The following is a 23,383-nucleotide window of genomic DNA, read 5'->3' on the forward strand; positions in this document are numbered from 1 at the left end:
TATACTGCTCGTCCCATGTTGATCCTTACAAACCAGTTCTGTTGTGCCCATTGGATGATGGTTATTTTGTTCTATGGTAAGTCAAGACTCTCACGCTTTGAAGGTTAGGGGAGGAAATCATAAATGGCTCTTCATCCCATGCAACACTGTCTTTACTGTCCTCATAGTGAATTGGAAGACCGGGTCAAGAGATTAGTCATGGTATCTACAAACGAAAGATGTAGTTTTTTAACCGGTTCTGTTACATGGCTGACTCTTTCCTTAGGGCAAAAGAACCAGCGGCACCAATACAGTTTGTAATACATAATTAAGTCATAACCCAAGAAATGAGGATAGAAACAGGTGGGGTTTTTAAAGATATTGCCAGGGTCTAACACTGAGACATTTACAGCATTTATTTCTTAACACTTTTGTTAAAACCTATCTAGAAATAAATGCAAAACATGCATGTCCCTCAGGTTTACAATAACTTTCCTAGTGTAGTTTTCAGAGCTGTCACTGCAGTACCTTTCAGTTTTCCTTCAAACAAGATGTAACGATTCCATTCTGGTAAGTGCTACCTTCTGAAGAGACTTGTATCGCCGTATTTCCTCTCTCTGTTTCTCACCTGTATGAGATCTGTGTGGGTTTTTTTGAGAATATCATCTCATATGGACGGCTCCTTAAAGCACCAAATATTTGAGAGGGGCTATAGGAAGCAGTGCAGTTCCTGTCGTCTGAGTCTTCTGTGTAAATATTTGAGAAAGAGTCAGTCAAACTCTAAATAGTGTCTTCACAGCGTGATTCAATCTTTGGAACAACCCGCTTAAAGAAATGGTAGAACATATTCCTTACTCTAATCGCATCTTTAAGAGAACTGCAGATCTTTTGCTAAAACTGGTTGTGCAAGATGAGCACGTCCTTTCTGGCTGAGGAGAGATATAATAAGAGTGAAGGGCCCTAACTAACTGTTCTTGGCCATTTTCTTTTGTTCTGTGTTATTTACTGTCATGTCTGTTTAGGCAGCAATCGCCTATCTTGCAGATTGTTGTATCAATTAGCACTTGGATATGGGCTCTGTCATACTAAAGAATGTACTAAAATAAAAAACTTTCTGATTCTCTGGGAAATGCTTTCCAGTTGAGGGGACTGACCTCCAACTTGAACCTGATCAATCTTTTAGACTTTTATTCTTCAATGCATTGTTTTCTAACTGCAGTAGCCTTAAAAAATTATCTAACAGGACAAGTGATAACTATGTATGTTAATCTTCATCTGAAGAAAAGTGTCTGTTCTTCATTGGTGTCCTGATTTTGGCTATAAAAAAATACGAGGAGCAGTCTTAAAACACAGAGGAATGGTTTGTGTTTAAAACTTGCTCTGTGTGTGCATGTATATAATATACATAAAAAAATGAGCAGTCTTAAAACACAGAGGAATGGTTTGTGTTTAAAACTTGCTCTGTGTGTGCATGTCATGTATATACATAAAATTAAGATATAAAAATCCTTGAAACCTGAAATGGCAGTAATAGTGTTGCTTGCCTATAGAACTTGCACCTCTGACTTCCACTTAACATCCTGCAAACTTACTGGGAGGAAAACTAATTAAAAAATCTTTAAAAAGGAAGATTTTTAGAGTGGACTACCACATAAGCTATTCTAAGTTGGTTCAAGAACATTAGACAGATTTCTAGAGGCATTTCCTTACCTGATTTGGCTGGTTAGTCTCCTGGAACGTTTTTGTTCTTGTGGATGTCTTCCAAACCTTTCAGATGCACTGAGGAAGAGAGAGAACTTACCTTTCTGCTGTTATTCCGGAAAACTTATTATTCACCATAAACAATGTGGGTTTTGTAGGCTCCATGAATTAGTAGCAGTCCAAATTTAGCTCTGTATGTGTTTCTAAATGGTTCACTTTGATGTCAGTATGATTAGTAAAATGCGCGTGATAAAACTAATAGAAATGGTAATAAGGCCACATAACAAAATGGTAACGTGTTGTCTGATGACCTATTTCTGATGTTTCTGCTACCCCAAAGGTAAGTTGTGCCTTTTTTAGCAGTCTTACGTGCTGAACAGTGATTTGAACTGGTCATTGCAGAAGATGAGGTAGAAACTTTATCTGCAGAAAAAAGGGAGAAACGATGACCTGAGTCCTATGACTGCAGAGCTGATTATGGGAGTAGTCTGGGGCGGCAGTTTAAGCAAACAAGTTTGCAAAGCCAAGGCCCTCAAGTATCAAATTCCTCAAATAAAACTTGCAGCAGGACAATTATCTACAGCGTCACAGCAGGACAATGACTAGTAAGTAGGAAATACCTTCTCTTACACTTGCGTGGAACACGGTGAGATGCAACCCTTATGCAGCTCTAAAGCTCGAGGAAGTCAGTGGATTTGTTAGCAAAAACTGGTTATTGCAGGCTTTCGTGATAGTGAATGCTTTGGTTCCTACAGCACAGTTTTGGATGTTTATTTACATTTAGATTATAGCTATTTTCTTACTGAACCTCATTTCACTTTGATTAGTTCTCTCTCCCACATGCACTACCGTGGCATATTTTTAGTGCGTACAGAATGGTTGTTATTTTCCTGACTGAGTTGCCTTTGGAAGCTGATCAGATCAGGATTCCTCTTTGTGACATCTCTTGGTATATTGCCCCAAAGAACATTTGGCGTTAATAAAAAAAGTAGCTCAGAGAATGGAAATTGCAGGAAGGGGTGAGAGTGAACGTGGGGACAGGAACAGACACGCAGCTGTGCCTGCTGTTTGCCAGTTTGCCATACTCTGAGGGCAGAAACAGGCTGGTGGGGAAATGGAGTCCCTTAGTCCCAGGGAAATAAGGATGTTTTGAAATCACAAAATAGACTGAAAACACCTGCTTTTTATTGTTTAGTACCCTAGGTTGTGCCATTTTGTTAATAAGACACTTGACTGAGATCCCCACCCTTGATTAGACATGTTTTGAGGAATGGATTTTTTTCAATTGCTGAATGTGTTCCCTCCAGAAACCTGACATACCTTTTACTGAGGAGCTCTCTTTTTAGTCAAATGTTTGACTCCTGTGTCATCATGGGGAGTAAGTATTGTGACGGTAAGCTGGGGATAGAACATGGAGATGCACATGACTTCATTTAAAAAAAAAAAAAAGTCGACCTTTTACACAGTAGTATCATGGAAGCTGTTAGACAGCGTAGAGACTTGCTTCTAGAGCACAGCACTAAATATTTCTACCACTGTAATGTTAAATAAAATCCACCCCCCAACATTCTCAGCATTGTATTTGGTTTATGTTTCAGAACTTCAGATTCTCATATTAGCCAATAGCAGAGCTTGTAATAAAAAAACCCCAAAAAACAACAACAAAAAACACACACACACACAAAACCCAAACAAAAAACCCACCCATGGGCTGGGAGCTGGTAACCTAGAAGGGGACTCCCTTACTCTCTAGAACTTTGAAAAAAAGTAAGCATGACTTTTGCCTTCAGCGTGTGACCAAAATCTTCCTAATCATAGTTTATGCTGAGTAAAGTGCCCGGCACCATCTCTCTCAGCAGCTTGGTGTGAAGAATAAAATGTCTTGCTAAAAATGCCCTACTGCAGCAGTAGGCAGTACAGAAATACTGCACTCCTCTTTCCTTTTCCCTGTGCTTCCAACCAGTATAGGTAAAGCATATGCAATTTGTGTACAGATCTGGCTTGTTAAAATGCAGCTCAAGCTAGTGCTGAGAATACCGGTGCATTGTATTGCTAGCAACATGCCTCCAGCTTTGCCTCGCCTGCTGTTGCTGTTTGGGTGGTGGTTTAGAAGAAACTGTATTTCTAGATCAAACTAAATGACCCTCAGCTATTCCATTTTTCTGTATAAGCTGACCAGAGTGCTCTTGATTAAAGTACGGCTCTGAGTTACTGAGGTGTAGGTCATCCACGGCCCTGGGGTCAAGATAGATACACTGCAAGAAAAGGTGACAGATTTTCAAGACTTCCTTGCAGCTCAGTCTTCCAGTTGTGAGTATTGATGACAAGGTAATGGGCAACCTGTCACAGCTTTTAATTCATCCTGTCTGCAGCAACAGGAAAACGTGGCGTACCTTTTAGTAGCGATCCTTGATTCATTATGAGTTTAATGAATAATGAGATTAATGAAGATCTGTAATAAAGTGGGAAAATACTTTTAATATTGTCATTTAAGGAAGTACAGAGTGACTGTACAGCAGTCAGTACAGCAGCAGCTGGCTGCTGAGGAGCAGCTCTTGCTGTCCCCCTCCCCAGTACCATCATGTTCCTGTTGTGGTCACTTGCAAGGAGGCAGAGCTCTGCTCGGCTGGCTGCCCACCCCCCGCTGCAATGCCCCTTGGCCTGCCCCAGGGCCTTTACAGCGGCTGTGGGGTTTGGGGGGGGGGGGGGGGGGCTGGGCAGCTCCCTCACCCTGTCCCAGTGGCATCAGCTGGGCGGCCCTGGCCGAGGCAGCAGTGTAGCAGTGCTGGACAGCAACGGAGCTGAGCTGCACCGTGCTTAACTGCTCTTGAGCCAGATGCTGCCATGAATGTGTTAAATGCACACGTGTGGTTGCTTTCGTATTTAATAAATGGTTTCTCTCCTGTATCACTGCTGTGCATGGTCCTTGATGCTTTACAGGAGTATCATGGCTGCAGCACAGCTGCTTGAGATGGGAACCGATGGATTCCTTAAGCATTGATGGAACAAAAAAGGATTTCTTGCCCTTTTCATGTCAGGGGAGAGGACAACAAAGTATTTGTTGAACTCCAAGAGAGGAATGCTCCTGTCTGCTGGCCAAAACTGCCAGGTTAGAGTTATAGTAAGGTTATAGGGGAAACAGCAGTAACTTCTGTTTTTACAAGCAAGTGTTAATACCCGATTGAGCACAGTGGCTCTGGAAGAGGTGCAAACACATGGAGAAGTGGTTTATGGAGGTAGAAGGCATAAACCTGCCTGGGTTGGGGAGGCCTCAGGCAGGGAAGAGGAGGCTTAAGCCCAGCCCTGGGTTATGAGATGCCACTCCTGGTGCCTTGTCCCATCTTCTGGTTTGTTTGGTTCCCCCCCCCCATCAGGGCAACTTCCCATAAATTTCTTGGTGCACTGCTATTTCTGTTGCCTTTGTAACTGCTCTGCCTGTAAGCATAATGTGTAAGTAAGTCCTGCAGCTAATTCTTGCTTTAGAACAGTGTAAGGCTTCAATGCAGTTATTGCTGAATCAGAAATGTTTCTACACATGACACGGTTCATTTCAGTATTATAAATACTGATGGCTCATTCTTCCCACCCTCAAAAAAAAAAAAAAGTCATTCACTAGATTCCATAGGAATGCTTTTATAAAAATAAAATTTACATTGATTATCTCCACTCCACAAGACTACATCATCGTTTATAAAACTCAATTTACTTTAATATTAAAAAATACTTTAGGAAGATATGATAATTCAAACATTTTAGTCATTGAATCCCAGGCTCATCCTTAAAACATTTATTTTTACAAGTATAAGCTGAGAGAAGGAAATTAGTGTTCATGTGGTTTCCATCCTTCAGAGATAAAAGTCATTATTACGGCATAAAGAAAATATCCAATCAGGATAACGAATGTGCAGCCCACTGGCCCAACGTAAAACCAGGATGCAATGAAGTAGATCATCAGCAAAGAAATGAGAATCCTGTAGCTAGCCAGAAACCTCAGACTGATTCTTGGTCCCCAGTTCTGGCTCGTTCTGTCCTTCACTGCAGGACTATACCTGATTTTCTGTATGAGGTGGGGGTTGGTAAGATGATAGCGACAAAGTCTGCCAACAAAGTCTTCCCTGGAGCAAAGCACATCCATCTGATCAGCAAACTGAGGTAAGAAAAGTTTAAACATTAGTATTCTACTGAAACTACTTTCATAAAGTAAGCGTAATTTATTTTACATTTTTCTGCATTTATAGGATGAGGATTATAGAAAATAGAGGGGAAAAAAAAATCAAAATACACTTTTAAATAGTAGAACTGCTTTAGTGCCGACTTGCCTTGTATCTATCATACTTAGAGGAAGAAAAGGATTTGCTTTTCCTGTTTTAGAAACATTCATTCTGAATGATACTCCCTTTGTTCATCAAGCATGAAGAATACATTTAAAATGTTATTTATTAATGTTTTGTGTAGGAAAAGCAGAACTACAGGTAGAGAAGCAGGCCTGATACTGTTAGGAAATACCCATCAAGACCACAATAAAGGAGACAGCAAGAACAAGCCAAGTGTCGTATTATGTGCAGGTGCAGTGAAGAACAAGAATTTGCAATGGAAAATACAAAAGGAGGCAATGCTGTACTTACCCTTTCATTAAGCACTGAGGATAAACGAAATAGGAGGCGGACAAGAGTAGCATTTTCGTAGCTTCGGATGGGCTGAAGCTCAGTATCTCCTTGATACTGCACCTCAAATCTACGTAAACCATTTATGATCTAGAAACAGGAAAATAAACCCCTTAACTTGTAGCTCCCATCTGAAACACCTTTATACAGGCACCTCCCTTAGCCCCAGATAAACTGCATTGCTCTTGATGTAGAACGACAACTTGTTTTTTCAAGAACAATCTAGGGTAGTGATATGGAATCTTTCTTCTCTCACCTGGTACCTGCCAAGGGGTGTAAGAATGAGGCCATCCTCGCTTTCTATGCAGTCTGGAAGCTGCTTTTTTCCATTCTCGTCTTGAGCTGTCCCACACTTCATCATCATCTGGGTCAGTTGGGCTTCATTCAGCTACTCAAGAATAACACAGTTTTAAAGCAAGTGTTTGACCTACCCCCTTCTATTTATTTCATTTATTTCTCCCTTCACAAACTCCTTAGCAGTGGAAGCCTTTGAAAGCCAGCACAGATACCAAGAACTGCTTAATAGCACCTCAGTTAGACATTAAAAGGACATATGTCTCCAGATTTCTTGTCTGTGCTCGTCAAATCCAAGAGAGGTGTTCTGTTTTATATATCACTTACTCCTTGAGCACTGTCAAATAGTTGTCTTCTCCTAGGTTGGTTCTGCGTGAGGGAGTGTGGCTGAGAGAAATTAATCTGTTAAGTTTAACCAAAGAAACAGACCACTTTTAGTTCATCCATTCATCTATAGCTGCAGTTGTATGTTGTATTTTTATAGCTCTTTACATTTAGAAGATACTGGACTGTTTAAGATTTAAGCCATGCCTTGCCTGTTTGTAAGCATGAGAACAGGCACAAGTTAAGAGACAGGTTTGGTATAAACTATACAGTCCAAAAGAGTGGTCACTTGAAACAAAGCGGGCTTAATATTTAGAAATTAAGAGCATCTAGTTCTATCTATCTATATTGAAAGAGGTTTTGAAGTGGTCAGGTAAAGTCAAGCCTAAAAGGTGTTTACAACAGAACTTGCTAGCAGGGTCTCTGGATGGCTTTGTGACCCACAATGCACAAGAGTGACAGAAGTTCATCTGAGGAATCCTGACTCTTGTTCACGCTGCCACATAGGGAAAGTTCTTAGAAAGATATTACGTACCTTAAAGATTTGGCACAAGTATTCCAGTGCCTTCTCTAAATATTCATCTGTTTTTTTGATGCTGTCTTGCCCAATTTCATCAAGGTCATTGCCTGTGTAGGAACCATTCATCTCAGATGGTGTAAATCTAAACCATGAAAAGAAGGACTGGCTAGCCATTGTCTCTGCAGAATGGTCTGATAGGGATTTTGCTGTCTGCTGCGCCTGACAAATTAACTGAGCCAGTTTTAACACCTAAAACAAACAAAAAAATTAATTGCGTGGGACAAAGATAAGGGTATCGATAAGCATCAATACATGGATAAAACTGTGCGTGTGGGACAAAGATAAGGGTATCAATAAGCATCAATACATGGATAAAACTGTGCCTTGATACCTGGCAGTAAGAGCAAACCCAGCAAACTCACTCTCTTAGCTCACATGGACTTGTGCTAAGACAAGTTGCATTTCCAGTAGGGCAAAGGTAGTTCTTTGCTGTTGCATTTAAGAAACTTGAGCGCTGCTTAGGTTTTTCAGCTGCCTTTTTTCCCCCCTGCTATTTTTATCCGACTTGCTTATAGGTACTAATCAATACAATGAATCAGAAGTTCACAGTAGGCATGTTTGAGAGGAAATACTCACAATACAGTACTTCAAGGCAGCAAGCTGTTACATTAACTTCTTATTTAGCAAAGAGCAAGTAGATTTTTACTGCTATGCTGGATTGGGACCCCTCATGTTCCAGAAGTCACCATCAGCAAACTTAACTATACAGTAGTGCAGGGTGTGAAGTTTTCCACTCTTAACTTCGCATAATATGGATGCTCAGCATTGAGAAAACAACCTGTCAAAAAGACAGGTGACAAGAAACTTGTTGCTTACCAAATTCCTGACTTCTGTGCCAAACATCTGTTTATACTGGAAGTCCTGTCCTTCCAGGCTGTAAACATGACTCTTCACCTTAAATGAGGCATCTGTAATAGTTGGAGGCCATGATGAGAAGAAGCTCCCACCAAGCGTGGGGGTCATAAAAAGTCGGTGTTGACGATGGGGAATAACAAGTTCTGGCTCCAGGAATAACTGTTCTCCTAGAATTTGAGGAAAGCGGTGAAGACTGTTACATAATACTCCTGGTTTTGCCTGCATTTAAATGCAGGCCATACAGACAGCATTTTAAGCCTGTAACTTGTTTTCAACAAAGGTAGTGGAGAATCGTGACACTTAAGCTACTGATACTTGTCAAATCTTGCCCCTCCCAAATTTACTGTATCCTAATTACCCTGAAGTGCATACATGAATACCTGACTAGCTATTTTGCTAAGTATAGATACCTTTAGAGACATAAGAAGTTTTAATCTTGAGCTAAATAATCAAGTAAGACAAGTGTAAGAAATACTAACTTTATTGTAAACACCCAATATTGTGTTCTTTATTCTTTAAAGAAAAAAATTGTGGAATGAAATCTAAATGATGGTGATTAGAAAAGAACTATAGACGTATTAAACCAATACAACAAACATTAGTGAAGGCATAGAGACTTTTGAATGGCAAAATAGCATGCAAAATGGGGGAGTAAGTCTATTCACCTCAGTGCTTCTAAGGCAAGGTGTAGCCATTGAGAAGAAAGATCAAGACAGAACAGCATAAGATGTCAAAATATCCATTTACCTTTCAGGATCATTTCAGCTAGATTGGGCTGAGCAAAGACCTTGGCTACTCGGAACACCATGAGAGCATTTTTTGGACTGACCAAGTCTGTTCGAAGAGCTCTGTTCAGAAATCCTACAAACAGCTTAGTATACATGAGTAGGTTTTCTTGAATGAAGGCAGCCCTGTCAAAGTGAGTACAGGATTTTGTGAGTACAGCTATTTAAATAATTATTATTTTGTCTTCTGCCAAACGAGTCGTTAAGGGAATGTTTTATACTATCTCTGGAAAGATGGTCTATTTGCACTGAGACAAAAGAATACTCCTTTCAAAACAAAAGCTTGTGTTGTAACAAATCATCTCTGATCTTGTATGGGAAGCTAATTCAGGATGGTGGATGCTTCCTGAAATTCTGCTGTTTAACTCGGGCTCTGCACAAACTTGAGGTTTGGTTCAGATTACTCACAGTTGCTTTCCTCCTTACCATTTCTCTGACACACTGCGAAGCAAGGGCTCTGCGCTTTGTGGCGGCTTTTCCAGAGCATACCTCCAAGGCTGCAAGTAACTTAACCACATCTCAAGAACCTAAGCAAAATCACACATAAGAACATGTGAGTATCAGTACTTTTTGGAAAAGAAGAAAGGGGTTTTTGTTTGTTTCTTTTAAACCTAGTGAATATTATCTTAATGACACGCAAGAGTTTTTAGGAATAAAGCGCTCTCTAGTAATCTGAGTATCTTTGAAAGAGAACTGAAAAAACTAAGTGCATGTTCCTGAAGACCAATCTGGATTTTCTGTAATACCCAAATGAGATGGCACTCAAACAGCTACTACAAAAAAAGAAAACTTAGTTGCTCGCTACATTTAAGGTGCATTTAACAGCTCTGATAGTGTTCACTGAATCTCTCTTGAAGCAAGTAAACAAGATGCTACATTAATATCATTTTAGCTCTTGTCTTCTGCATAGGCGTACTCATCACCCTGAGGAAACACAGTGGAGTCCTGATTGCACTGAAGCCAAGGATAGATTTGCCATAGCCTCTGTAAATATTTCTTCTGACATTTTGCCTTACACATGTACCTCAAACACTGCAATATAGCTATAGGTCTAGTGAGCAAGATCTAGCCCTGTTACATTCTCCACTTTTAAACTCCTACATTAATTACTAAGAGTCATGGTCTGATACTTTTCTTTTCCTGCTTGCAGGAGGTAGTATTTGCAGTATCTATCACAAATTAATATTGTATTACTTATGTTTATGACCTATTATATTAGATAAGATATTAAGAAATTAGGACCTATAAGAATGTATCTGTTTTTTAAGAGTAACACCTACTTCTTTTCAATCAACAGCCATTTTCACTGTGGGGAAAATCAGCCAACAAGCTGTAGTAATTCTCACCAAGACCTATTCAACTTCCTTCTCATGTCTAACTGGCACTCCTTCTTTAACATTAAATGTACATGTTATATAAAGAATTTCATTGCTGTAGAAAAAAAAAGATTTAATGACCAAGAAATAGCTGCTAAACAGCAATAACCAATTACTAGTTTTGTTGAGTACAGACTCGGAAAGAGAAGCAGGTACATACTGCTCTGAAAGAGGCATCCAGAGGCCAGTGGCCAAAACAGTGTTGCAGAAAGATATAAAGTTTCTCCTGGACAAACCGAGGAATTACAACCCTGCAAACAGATTCAAAGACAGTCACATGTATAAACCAGCAGCAAATTTTAAAAACAAAAAACCCCAACCCAACCAACCAACAACCCAACACACTTCCACAAATGCAAATACAGAAAGGACTGGCCCAAACTTGTTCTTTCTTAACTGAAGCTACTTCTGGCCATTGAATTTCAACTCAAATACATAAATATAAAATTCTCCACTAACCTTGGCCAGAATCCTCTGGTAGCATTTTCTTTTCTCCGACTCGTGCCAAGATACAGACTAGTGTAATAGCAAGACATCCCCCCTCCTGAAGCTGCCCCCCACCATCCAGTGGATGTGAGAACATAATCCATTAGCTCTCATGTACTTTTAATAACGTACTTCTGTATTAAGCCATCAAAACAACCTAATTCAACCTCTCAGTGAAAGCAGAGCTTTTCAGGGAGAAGCTCTACACGTTTCAGAGGCAGGCTGCTCATGTACTTACCTTTTAAACTCCTCTAGTGGGCTGGCTGTGTGGGAGTGGGCTGAAGGGGAGAGAGGCTCTGGTTTCAGGCTGTTGCTGAAAGCATGCAGATGTTTCACAAGCAGTCTTACCACTAGCACGTGCTCTTCAGTGGGCTTAAACGACTCCTAGATTCAAAGCAAAAGACAGGAAGATAATGAGTATCATATGCTAAGTGTCCAGGAGATAATTCAGGAAAATTATATTCTCAGATCAGAAATCGAAATACAAGAAATGCTCTCTTCCTTCTAGGTTCTTCACCTGATCTTAGACAGACTTGCTCCCCAGGACAAGCTGCATCAATCTTCTGCCATCAGTTCACTAAGAAACAGTAGTGCATTTTTGACAATGCGACTGTAAAGAAAAGTGTCTACAGTAACCTAATGTACTGAATTTCAGGCTAGCGTTAAAGAACAGAATAACTTGTAGATTTGGACTTACCCCTTTCTGAAAAAAGAATATTCAGCCTTTCATTATGGTTACAAGTTCATTGCTGTGGACAGCACAACAGATTCTTTGTTTATGCTCTTGGCTGGCTTTACTGAGTTCTCCTTCCTATGCTTCATCTGCCTTATAAGAAAGAATAATCCTAGAAAGAGTTATGGTAAGAATAAGAACTGCTTCAAGTCGTGTGTGATCCTGTTTCTTCTAGTATCATTATGGGTCGAAGTAGCCTGGGTGGGAGCAGCACAAGGAGTGATGGTGAGCCACAGTGATGTTACTAATAAACGAGTGAGTGTATGATATAGCAGGGAGATGAATGAGGTAAAAAAGAGCTCGTTCTCCTGGGTGCCCACCGCCCAGCACCAGAGCTGGTCTGCTGCAGAATCTGGTGACAAAGCACTACCTTCTTTGCTGCTGTAATCTGCTCTAAGAGTAGTGAACTAATCTCAATCCGCTACTGAAGGCAGATTTTAGGATATAATTTGTATTCTAAGTTTCACATCTCTCCTGTTTCTCAAAAGTTGAGAAGAATGTACATGAAACAAAAGTTACATCCGCAAGTATAATGGAAGATGCTGGAAAAGTGTATTAAACAATAGCTGCAAGATGTTTCCAGGATGCCAAATGCAGCCATGCTGAGGTAAGACTCTGACTATGACTCTAGGGGCCTGGCAGGCATTTTTATAGAAAAAGTTTCCACTTCTTAAATCCATTCAACAGTATTTCCAGTGCTGGAGGGGTGGGGGTGTGTGTGTGTCCTTCTCTGCAATGCCTGTGTGTGTGTGTGTGTGTGTCCTTCTCTGCAATGCCTGAGGCAACACAGATGTGTTTTTACAATCTCTTAAGATTTTTAATACACTGTAAAGTTCACTTCAGGAAAAGATTCAAGGCTTGATGATAGATATAGTCATGTAGTACAGCCAGATCTGAGACTCTTCTAAAGAGAGAGGATAACCTGTTACCAGTTCTAATGAAGGCTGGTCATCCGTTCTTGACAGCTCCTGGTAAGTCAGCATGTTTTCTACAGTCCTGAGGAGAGTTTATATAAGAGGGTGGAACTCTGAGAAGTTACTTGGTCCTAGGAGTTTAGATCAGGATCTCCAAAAGCAATTAGAGAGGTTGAGTACTCTGCTATAGGCCTTGAAAGGGTGTAATTTTAAAAAAATTCTAGGCTTCCCTTGAAGGTACCTTTTGAACTTACAAAGCCACCAGTACCACTATTTCAATACATCGTTTCAGGTGATGCTAGTAGTTTTTCCACTTAGCAATTCTTATAATTTCCTCTTAGCCTGGATCAGCACCATTACAAACATTACTGGTTTAAAAAGTATTATTTTAAAATATTATTTTTCCTCACAAGTGTTTTTGTTGTCAAATGTTAGCTTACAGGATGGATGTATGCCATTCTTTTCTTAACACAGTAATTAGATAAATATAATAGTAAAAAAAGACTTAAAGGCAAGTAGTAGTTCCTGTTTTCCTTTCTAAGCAGTACCTTGAGATTTCATAGCACTTTATAAGAAAAATAAAGGATTAAACAGCAGGAAAGTTCCATGTAGTGCTAAAGAGCTTTATAGTACATATATGCTCAGCCCTCCCCCTTCCCAACATGAAGACCCAATGAATAAAGGGCTGAAGTAGGGAAAGAGGAATCAGCAATCTGTTCCAACAGGAATGTTTTTGCATGCACATTTCCTGAACAATCTGCAAATGTACCACTCCTGTGTTTTTGCAAAACTGGACAATCAAGTTCCCATTGCCACTACAAATTCAGTACTACCCAATGACATTTCACTGGCTAAAAACCCCTAGATGTTACCTACCTTAATTTTAGGTGACAGCCTTGCAAATTCTGATCTTCTCTTCCATGCAAGGTTTGCTTAAATGACTACTGTGTAAGGGGCAGAAATCTGCCATCGGTGAAGCCAGTTCTGGTGTCAAAAAATGTCAGCATAGCTGATAAGCCTCTTTCTACAATGCATTACAAGAATGCATCTCTAAAAATGGAGCTCCCAATTCATCCTCATAATATGCTAGATTTTAACTATTTTCTCCTCCATGATCTTTGCTAATACCACTCGGTATCTGTTTTCATTGACAATTTAGTAAATCTCAATGCAGGGTTCTCAATCACGTTGTAAAATCACACCTTAGCAGAAAAAGCTGCTGTACAGCTAGCACCAGTACACTTTGCAGATTATATGATGGAACAAGATTTTTAAAAAGGAAACAAAATGAAAAGATGATAATACTTGGTATGCGTGGAGGGCCTGGTAGCTGGATTGGGCAGGACTACCGTGGTGTTTACTGGAGATACTGAGTCGGTAGTGGAGAACCTCCAGCTGAGACAACAGAAACAAAAAGGAAGGGGGGGAAGGGAAAAAAGGAGAGAAGAGAGCAAGAGAAAAAAAAAGTGAGAATGAGCCCAAGGAAGAAGGGTGGGGGGGAAAAATGAACATCACAAATACAATCAGGGACAACATATCACAATAACAACTGCAGCCACAGTATCCTCTTCTTTCTGGTGTTCAGCAGATTGATTCCACGGTATTTCATACCCTTTATTAACTTGGAAATACAACTGGGAGCAGGTGTCAAAAAAGCATAGCTGTAAGTGGCTGTGGCTGTTCTCTTTGCTACCCTCAGAGCAAGTACTGGTAGGGGATATGGAGCTTTTGCCCAATAAACTCCCCATTTCAGAAGTTAACTGAACTGCAGCGACAAGGATTTACACGCTGTTATGGTGTTTTATTAAATAATGGAGTAAAAGCATTCAATGTTCTGCAAGCTTTTTTAATACTATTTTGAAAACTCTGTCATTTCTTCCTTTGCTGCTGGAGAAGCAGGATTTGTATACTGGGAAGAAACTCAAATGGATACTTTCTTCCTCCCAAGGAACAGGAAGAAAAAAAAGTTTGGCTTTTTACAATCACTGTGAGCCTGTCCAGTAAGTTTCCAGTTCGGAGAAATCGTCTGTCATCTCTTTCTAATTAAAGGCCAGTTGGGAAGGCTGCAGGTCTTGTGAATTTCCTCGAAAGAGAAAATTACTTTTACTATTAGGGAAATATCACGTGTATAAAAAGGGAAAAGATGTACCTAACATACAGTGTTACATGCTGATGCAAAAGGCATCTTGCCTTAACACTAAAATCTCTGCAAGCCTCAGCCAGATCCCTTCTTGGATGAATAAGGTAAAGAGTGTTTTTTGACAATGTGACAGCGAAGAGGATACTGTAGCGACAGTGACACGCATGTATGAAATTAATGAAAAAACAGAAAACAAAAAATGTACACTACACAGATCCCAATGACTATTGTCAGGCATCGAAACTAACTCTCCAGATCACACCTCTGCTGTCTTTGAACAGCTCCTACCCAATCTCCTCTAGTGCCAGTTTGGTACCTTCTGGTTTTACACTCTTAGAGTGGTAGGATTGTTACTGCAAGCTCCCCAGCAGCTCAAACACATCATCTGCTTCATAATGGACTCCCCTGCCACAGGAATCAGTAAGAGCCTGTAGTCTCTTACTGGTGTTCCACATGCAGTGGTGGGGTCTGTGGCACCTGGCATTGGAAGGTCAGGAAGCATTACATAAAGTTTTATCAAACAACTTCTTTTTAAGGGTTCATTGTGATTACAGCAGAAGGGAATAGGAAAAGAGATGCTGCACGCTTGGGCTCTGGATCATCTGAGAACGAGAAAGCGAATAGGCAATGTAAAAGAATGGGAAAATAGTTGAATTGATAGGGAGAACAGTGAAACTTGGCATAGCAAATAGTGTCAACCTCAGGTTCACACCAGACCCAGAAAGAATTCAAAGCAGTAAAGTAGAAAGGCAGCGCATCTTCTCAAAAGAAATTATTTACTATTCATTCCCGTTCCACCCCCTTCTACTTGTAAAGAGAAGTCTGTGATGGCATTAACAAGGTTTAAGGAAAATCTATCATTCCTTGAGGCACTTCACAGGAAAGTTACATATCCGGGATCTGGCTTGGCCCATCATAGCAAACAAGTCTGGCTGCTGGACAAAGAAAGAGCAAGTTCTGTGGAACCTCATCCCACCTTCCAATACAGGTATGTAGTAGCCATGTCAAGTCACTGATGGTCAAACAGGTCTAGATCCAGGGATGAACGGTCACTAATTACCCCTCCTTCCAAACATACAGAAGGCTAAATGGAATCAAGTGAACCTGCATAATTATTAATAATTTTAAGAATAAGGTTTAGGGTGATCTTGGATTTCCAGTCAAGCCCTTTAACCCTTATGTTAAAACAAAACCTGCATTTCTGCATATTCTACTTCCTCATTTGAGGAACTATGAAGCAGACTATTCTCCTTCAGCCCACCCTGAACCAGTCTACAAAGCTTAGTTTAAGCATTACAGGCTTATGACCAGTCCTGTCCCCAACTGATCTGGAACCTTTCCTCAGTCCTGCAGGGAGATCCTTCGTCCATTTATGGGTGTCATGGGGAATTCCAGTCCCCTGTTCAGGTGTTCTAACCCCCAAAGAGTGAAGACTTCCTTTTTTACATGCCCATAATTACCTCCCATCAAAGATGAAACTAAAATATCATCAGGGAGTTATGGCCTCAAGTTGTGGCTCAACACACCTTGTGGGAGATCCTGAAGTGATGATTTTAGAGAACTTTAAGCTCTACCTAGGCCCTATTCCACCATAACATTCATAGTCACTGTCTAAACTGCTGCTCCCTAGCGTTAGAAGAGAGCATCTGAAATACAGAGGGTGAACAGAGGAGAGGAGTTTAAAGCAATCATTATTTCTGGCCTAAGCACAGCGCCTGATACACAGAGACTGGACAGACAGACAGACCAAAGGTACTTCAAGCAAAGCCTTTCCATCACAGGTGCACAGCCACGCTGCTGGGAGTCCCAGTTGGAGACTCTGCAACATTAGTGAGTTTGCATTTTGACCTCAACTTTAAGAAGAAAAGACAAAACCCGTCACACTTCAGCTCTCCAATGTTTTTCCCTAGCAGAATATAAATATGTTTGTTATTTTATAGTCTGTGAAGGATCAGAATTTCTCAGTTAATCAACTCTCACATTACTCTTTCACAGAGGAATACATCCTGAGTAGCTTTTCTATTTCTCTCCCCTTCTATGAAAGTCCCACTGTGACCCAGAGGGAATTAAGAGGATCAACATTTTCTCCTTCAAATTCCCTTTACATTTACAGTGCCTGTGATCTTAGCCTCCCCAACACTTACTTAGTTTTTACATGCAGTAGTTTGTTACTGAACAGGCCACCACAAACTGCTTAAAACAGTGTATTATCTGAGCAAAAGCTTGTAAGATATTCTGAACTCTGTAGCTACAGAACTGCTTCTGACACCATTATGGTGAAAAGCATATTTTGGAATATGAAACAAAATAGTTTATTCACTTAAAATTGAAGGACAGTTTAGTAAGACTTCCTTTTTTAATTTGGATTTATGCTAGAAAATGGTTACCGATCTTAGAAATTATTAATTGGTATTTCAGTAACAGTTCCTATCACTGCTGGAAATCAATTTAGATAATTTGTAGCAGTCATATTGCCCCAGTGGGATTTAACACTATGGTTTTATAGTGGCATCTTCCCCATCATTAGTACTTTGATTATTGGTGTTCAGATTGTTGTGACCATCCCACAAACTAGTCTTCTACAAAAACACAAAACAAAACCAACACAACTTCTGCAATGAAGGCAAACCTGGATGACACACTTATTCACAACATTCTTCAGAATTGGATTAGCAATTTTGACACACTCGTGTAGATACTCCGATAAGTTATTTCTTTCCTTTGCACCAATATACCAAAAAAAATTCTCCACAGAATAGGAGATTTACCCCAAGATAAGAGGTCAACCATCAGATGGTGCTCACGAATGAAGTACAAACTATTACCTTGACATGAGGGGACTGCATTTTCTGATACATTTCCAGTGAATAATGATGAAGCCACATTTCAACAAAGATCTGCAAAACAAATATTTTCTCAGCTAGGGAAAAAGAAATAATCCAGGACTTGTCAGTCTCAAGCTAGATATAAGGGAAGGCCACAGTATGTAATTTAAAAACTAAGTTGTACTTGTAAATAGACAGGCACCTATCCAGAGATGATTCAGGTTATCATCATGTCAGTGCAAATGACTGAGTTGGCATACTGTCAGCACCTCCTAAGCATCAATAATTCAGTTCAGCAACATGGTAGAAACTTGTTTCATAACAACTGTAAAGTCCAGATTATCCTTTCCCTTCCCTTAACGGTGAAGAGAAGCAAATTCTCTGTGCTCAGCCTTTGCTTAGAGCACAGAATTGATATAAGATTAAAAAAAAGAAAAAAGAAAAAAAATGAAAGTCAGGTTCAGAAAGTTTTCTGGAAAAAATTACTCAAACACTTGAGATCAGTTCCAGATACTCAGTTTAAAAAAATTGTATTAAGTGCCTTTCTAAATTACAACTTAACAGTGCTTTCACAGTGCTTTGTTTCACTAACAGAAAACAACAGCTGCACTGCTCAATTCCAAAAACAAGCTAAAGCAAAATGGCATGGCTGTCTCTGGTTTAAAAAGAAGAGATTCCTCAGTTAGCAGGAAGAAACGTTGTGGGGTTTTTCCTTCCTTAAATCCAACTTACCTGAAGCAGGGTTTCTGATCTCCAGATCTCCTGGGAGGCTGGGTCAGCATTCACAGAAGGCTGATGGGCAAGGTGCCGTTTCAGCAAGCTGGTGTGATGCATGCCGTAGGAAGTGAAAGGCACTGCTGGAGACCTTTAAAGACAAATGAATGGAATACTGGTCAGTCAGCCTCAGTACAGGGAAATATATAATTGCTTTTAATCACCGGTTTATAAACTGGAAAACAGTCTTTAAGAAGTAAAACTGCATCGTTGATTACACATTTCAAACTTCTGCAACGTGTTATAGTTACTAGTCACTTTAACTATAAACAAATGCTACATCACTACTCATACCGCATTGAACCAGCTTTACACAGACCTGATGTTATGTTCAATAATACATGGTTTTTTACTTTCTCCTATTCAGTTTGTTTTCTTTCACTCTGCCTTCCATATTCATAATTCACCTGATCTGTATTTTTCTAGGTATATGCTAAGGCTCAACAGACCACGGAAACTGGTATCTGAAATGTATTTAAAATGCAGTTATATAAAATATAATGGCTATTTGTTTTTACATTCATCTAAAATTGCTAATATTGATAACATTTATTAAATTTGAGTAGCAAAACCAATTTTGAAAATGTGGACTTTCACACGCTTAGCCATTACAAAGAACAAAAGACTGGGTGCTTGTATTGGAGAATCTTCACTTCAGCTTTGCGAGTTTGTTTATGTGCCATTATCACACAGACATATAGAACTTCAGTAAATGGTCAAAAAAAAATCTTTCATCCTCTTTCTTCCAGTTGTGGCTACATAGATTGATCTATTACCATGCAAAAAGTCACCTGAAATGCAGTCACCCATTATATGATTTTATTACTAATATGTGCCTTGGCTTTTTATATCAGGAAGTTACGAAGTAGGAAACCTATGAGCACTGTCAGTCTGTAACAAAGCCACAGACATGGTCCTGACACAGCAGTTTCAAAGAACTGGAAAACAGGTAATGAGAGCATTAAACAATTAAGGATGGCAAGCTCAGAACTGAAACAAAATGACCAAGTGCCAAGTTGTCTGGCTTTACGGCAGTATTAATGAAAGATGCAGGTTTCCTTGTAACAGTGGTTATCACCAGTGCCATCTTTACCACATATCATATGTATATGAAGATAGTAAAAACTGCTGTCAAGTACAGTCAGATCTGTCCTACTCCAGTTGCAGGGCACAAAACACAGCTGGAGTTGCTGAACTGATGATTTTTTGTTGCTTGTACATGCCTTTTCTGCTCCAGTAGTAGCTACCTTTCAGACTTTCAAATGAAACCTTTATGGTAAAATCAAGTGAACGTGAATCTATTTAATTTTTGTAATTGTATAATAAGTATATACAGATCATAAAGAGCAGAGGTGTTTTCTACTTGTTAGAGATTTAGTTCCAACAAGCTGTATTTTGTCAGCACTGTTCCCACAATTTGCCTCTGGCACTGTAGTCATTACCTGGGAGTTGGGGAAGGGATGGCTCCCCCAGGATTTGAGGAAGGTGGAGGAAGGACACTTCCTTCTGTGGGTAGGAAACACTTCAGGTACGTGTCCACCAAGATGAAATAAGCACTGTTGGAAGGGCTGACATGATGGGTGACGGGCGAGTTCTGAAACAGACACAAGGATATACTTGGGAGTTATATACTGTTACTTTAAGCCGCTGCTAGGGAGTGTCTGCTACACAGGCAGACCCATTTAGTATAAATAAGCAGAAGCCCAGTGGTTATAAAGGGTGAATTGACAACAAAGACACTTTGGAGCAAAGGTAAAGTAACTAACCGTAAGAGAACTGTTGCTGTAGTAGTGAATGTAACCAAGTATAAGAAGAGTGCAGTGTAACAGCACAGGTAACAACAGAAGAGGAACCAAATAACCAGACACCATAGTACAAAGCTGTGGTTATGACTGTATAAACAGTGTTACTGGATAGAGGGGTAGGAAACCCATTTGGAATCCACTGCCTGCTCCGTCTTGGCGTGTTGTTGGACAGACTGCTTACTGGTACATCTAAGGTGGGTATTTTGTGTATTATCCAGTCTTACATCATCTCCTTAGGGAACTGAACCAAAGCAGTAACAAATTCTAAAAGTACAGATAAAACTGCTGCTACTTTAGCTGGACAGCATCTCAGCAGGCTTTTAAAGCATTGTGAAGAAAGGCTAATGCTATTTTAAGGGAAAAATTGTGAAAGGTACTTACCTTCTGTGTAATCAAACTAATTGCAAAGTAAAACATGTAATATTCAAACGGATCTGGAAGAACAGAGTCAAGGATCAGATAATAAAAACCAAGCACAGCTGTTAGATATCTGGGGATGATGACTAGACATTAAATTTTTATTTTGTCAATGCTAAATTAACTTGCTAGAGCTTAACAGCAAATGCACCTTTGCTTTCTTGCTTTCCAACTGACTCAAACATTGGTAACTGAGGTTTTCTCTAGGTGGCAAGGTGTGTTTGCATTACTCGTCTTAGCACATTTGACTATCTCAAACCGAAACCAGTGCAGCTGCAGCTAGACTGCTTCCAACAAGTAAGCTAGCTGCAAAGTTAACATGCCCTTTTTCTATCAGATTACATAAACTATGAGTAGTTATGAAAACAAAAATTGTGAAATACAGGCTCTACTGAAATCACTGGGAATTTTGTGGTTGACTTGAATAAGGCCGGAAAGGTTTATATGAAGAGGATAAATTTATTTTTCCTTGGAATCTAAACATTTCTGATCAGCCCAAACTCTTCAGCACGACAGTGATTTACTGTAGACACATAATAAATATACAACAGAAATGCTTCGTAATCTCTCGGGTTTAGACATTTAAAAGGAATTAAATATCCATCTGTTAAAAGGATACTAAGAGCCAAATTCAAACCTAAACCACCAGACGAAGGAAACTGGACTTTGTTGTGGTATAAAGAGCATTCAGGTAGGACTTGCTCTTGTATTGAAGCCTTCACGGGGCCCTGAAAGACAGAGTAATGAAATATTAATCTGACTACTCAGCACATGCGCAGAGTATGTTTTCAGATAGTGAAGTTCTGCTGCATTCCAGCATTCTGAGATGATACCTGCATTCAGCTCACTGGGATTTTACTGCATTGCAGTAGTTTCTTGTGCAAATGCATACTCTTTAGATAACTGCCAACTTTCTCACTGAAAATGAGTATTCAGTATAAGAAAAAAAAAAGAGCCTTCACCAAGAGTTTTCCAGTTGGAGTGGGAGCAGCAGAAGACTGGTGTTTGCCTGATGGCTGACGGTTTTGTTAGGGTAACTGAGCTGTGGACCAGCAATTACTATATACTTAAATGATGTTTCCTTTTGTTAAAAACTGTAGAACTATCTGAATCAATTTCTAGATAGCAGGTAGCTGGTAGCAATGGAAGAAACACAGTGAAACAACTCTGCAGATTAACATTTTTGTTTGAAATGTCATACTTCATATCCAGGATAGCAGTTAGTATTCAAACACATGGGCACAAAGCGCTGCTGGGGAAGGCACTGCTCTGTGACGAGCTTGGAAAACTATTTTCAATCCTGCAACTACTGGTAACCAAGATAAAGCACATGACTTTCTCTGGGGATAGGGCAAGAATCACAATGCAGCTTTCTTGGCTGAACGGCACAAATATCTAGCTGCTGACAACCACCATCTCCTACAAAGTTTACGGCTGGGAATTCTCCTCGTTTAAAGAAACAAGCATGCTCTCAACCTGGAGTACTGAGGCTATACCATGGCCTATATTGAACTCTATGTATAAAGTGTGCACCAAGTTCCAACAGCTGCAACAACAACTTTCTCTTCTTACAATCTTTTCAGTTACTCACTGGAAGATACGAGACTGGGAAATCGTATCTGTATTCTTCTGCTTGGAGTTTGTAAACCAGCTTCATCATTGGGCCACTGCAAACAAGCATCAGACAGAAAATCCATGGTAAGTACCCTCCCGTCTCACTTGTGTGAGTGTACTTTTGCACAGTGGAGGAAGGTCAAACGCTGGTTAGTTATTCACTGTACGTTTTTTAATCCGTGCTGAAATGAATGAGTTTACCTGGGATCCAGGAAATCCAAAGCCACAGAATATTCGGTAGGATTCGTTCTTCCTTGCAAACAGCGAAGATTCCAACCTACGATGATGCCATCCAGGCTACCAAAAATGCTCTCCACCAGCCATGGGAAGATGCCGTGTAGTTCCTTTAAGGAAAACAGATACAAATAGCTAATGCGTACAGTTCCTCACTTGAACAATCTCTATCGCACGTACGAGAATGCACAAAGATACTGTCTGCCAGCTATTTATGACTGTTTCCAGATTATCACTGGGCAGAGCTTCCATTCAAAAGAATGTATTATAATATGGCAATTACAGGAAATCTATCCTGATTTCTGAGCCTACTAAAGTTCCAACGATACTCATCAGCATCGCATGCAATTATTTGTCACGCTTGAAAAACTGGTTTTCCTCGTAAATTGAGGCTGAAAAGTATTAATGAAGCGCAGTCAGCTGAAACAATCTTTTAACGACTAGAAAAGGTTTTTAATTTTGGGGAAACACTGGATTGCCACTGTTTCACCTGGAGTCCTCAAAACTCTTGGTAAGAGACATAGGAACAAAGCAAATAGTCACATGAAGAGAGCAAATTCCTCCGAAATATGCCAGGCGCGAGTTTCTGAAGAGGCAGCGACCGCTCACCTTGGCGGGAAACTCCTCAATGACCGTCTCCAGATCGTGGCACCTCTGAACAAACGGCTTGTTTACGCAATCTGCCTTCAGAGTGGCCTGTTACAAATCGTAAGGGAAATCAGATCACCGTTGCCAGAAAGGAAAAAAATTACCCCCGCCGTGACGTAAAAATCCCCCAGTTACGCTGCTCCTCCGGTACAGCATTTCTATTGAGACGGCTGAAGTTACACCGACCGACCTTATAACCTCACAGGCACGTAACAAAGCCGGCCGTTAATTAGAA

General features: G+C 40.1%; 1 protein-coding gene across 1 annotated transcript in view; it reads right to left on the reverse strand.

Moving 5' to 3' along the window:
• Positions 1-5,299: 5,299 nt before the first annotated feature.
• SMPD4 (sphingomyelin phosphodiesterase 4) overlaps positions 5,300-23,383 on the reverse strand; it is a 20,943-nt gene continuing 2,859 nt past the window's right edge. Inside the window, exons 2-19 of the mRNA XM_009280028.1 lie at positions 23,110-23,196; positions 22,468-22,610; positions 22,244-22,319; positions 21,272-21,380; positions 20,617-20,669; positions 19,873-20,024; positions 18,389-18,521; positions 17,657-17,728; positions 13,997-14,086; positions 11,283-11,428; positions 10,719-10,809; positions 9,609-9,709; positions 9,145-9,308; positions 8,359-8,564; positions 7,498-7,731; positions 6,601-6,732; positions 6,306-6,434; positions 5,300-5,827 (exon numbers count right to left, since the gene is read on the reverse strand). Of these exons, the coding sequence (XP_009278303.1) occupies positions 5,501-5,827; positions 6,306-6,434; positions 6,601-6,732; positions 7,498-7,731; positions 8,359-8,564; positions 9,145-9,308; positions 9,609-9,709; positions 10,719-10,809; positions 11,283-11,428; positions 13,997-14,086; positions 17,657-17,728; positions 18,389-18,521; positions 19,873-20,024; positions 20,617-20,669; positions 21,272-21,380; positions 22,244-22,319; positions 22,468-22,610; positions 23,110-23,196 (2,445 nt within the window). The 3' untranslated portion in view covers positions 5,300-5,500. The remainder of the gene's footprint in view (positions 5,828-6,305; positions 6,435-6,600; positions 6,733-7,497; positions 7,732-8,358; positions 8,565-9,144; positions 9,309-9,608; positions 9,710-10,718; positions 10,810-11,282; positions 11,429-13,996; positions 14,087-17,656; positions 17,729-18,388; positions 18,522-19,872; positions 20,025-20,616; positions 20,670-21,271; positions 21,381-22,243; positions 22,320-22,467; positions 22,611-23,109; positions 23,197-23,383) is intronic.

Source organism: Aptenodytes forsteri, unplaced genomic scaffold (assembly GCF_000699145.1).
Source record: "Aptenodytes forsteri isolate BGI_AS27 unplaced genomic scaffold, ASM69914v1 Scaffold323, whole genome shotgun sequence".
Lineage (NCBI taxonomy): Eukaryota > Metazoa > Chordata > Aves > Sphenisciformes > Spheniscidae > Aptenodytes > Aptenodytes forsteri.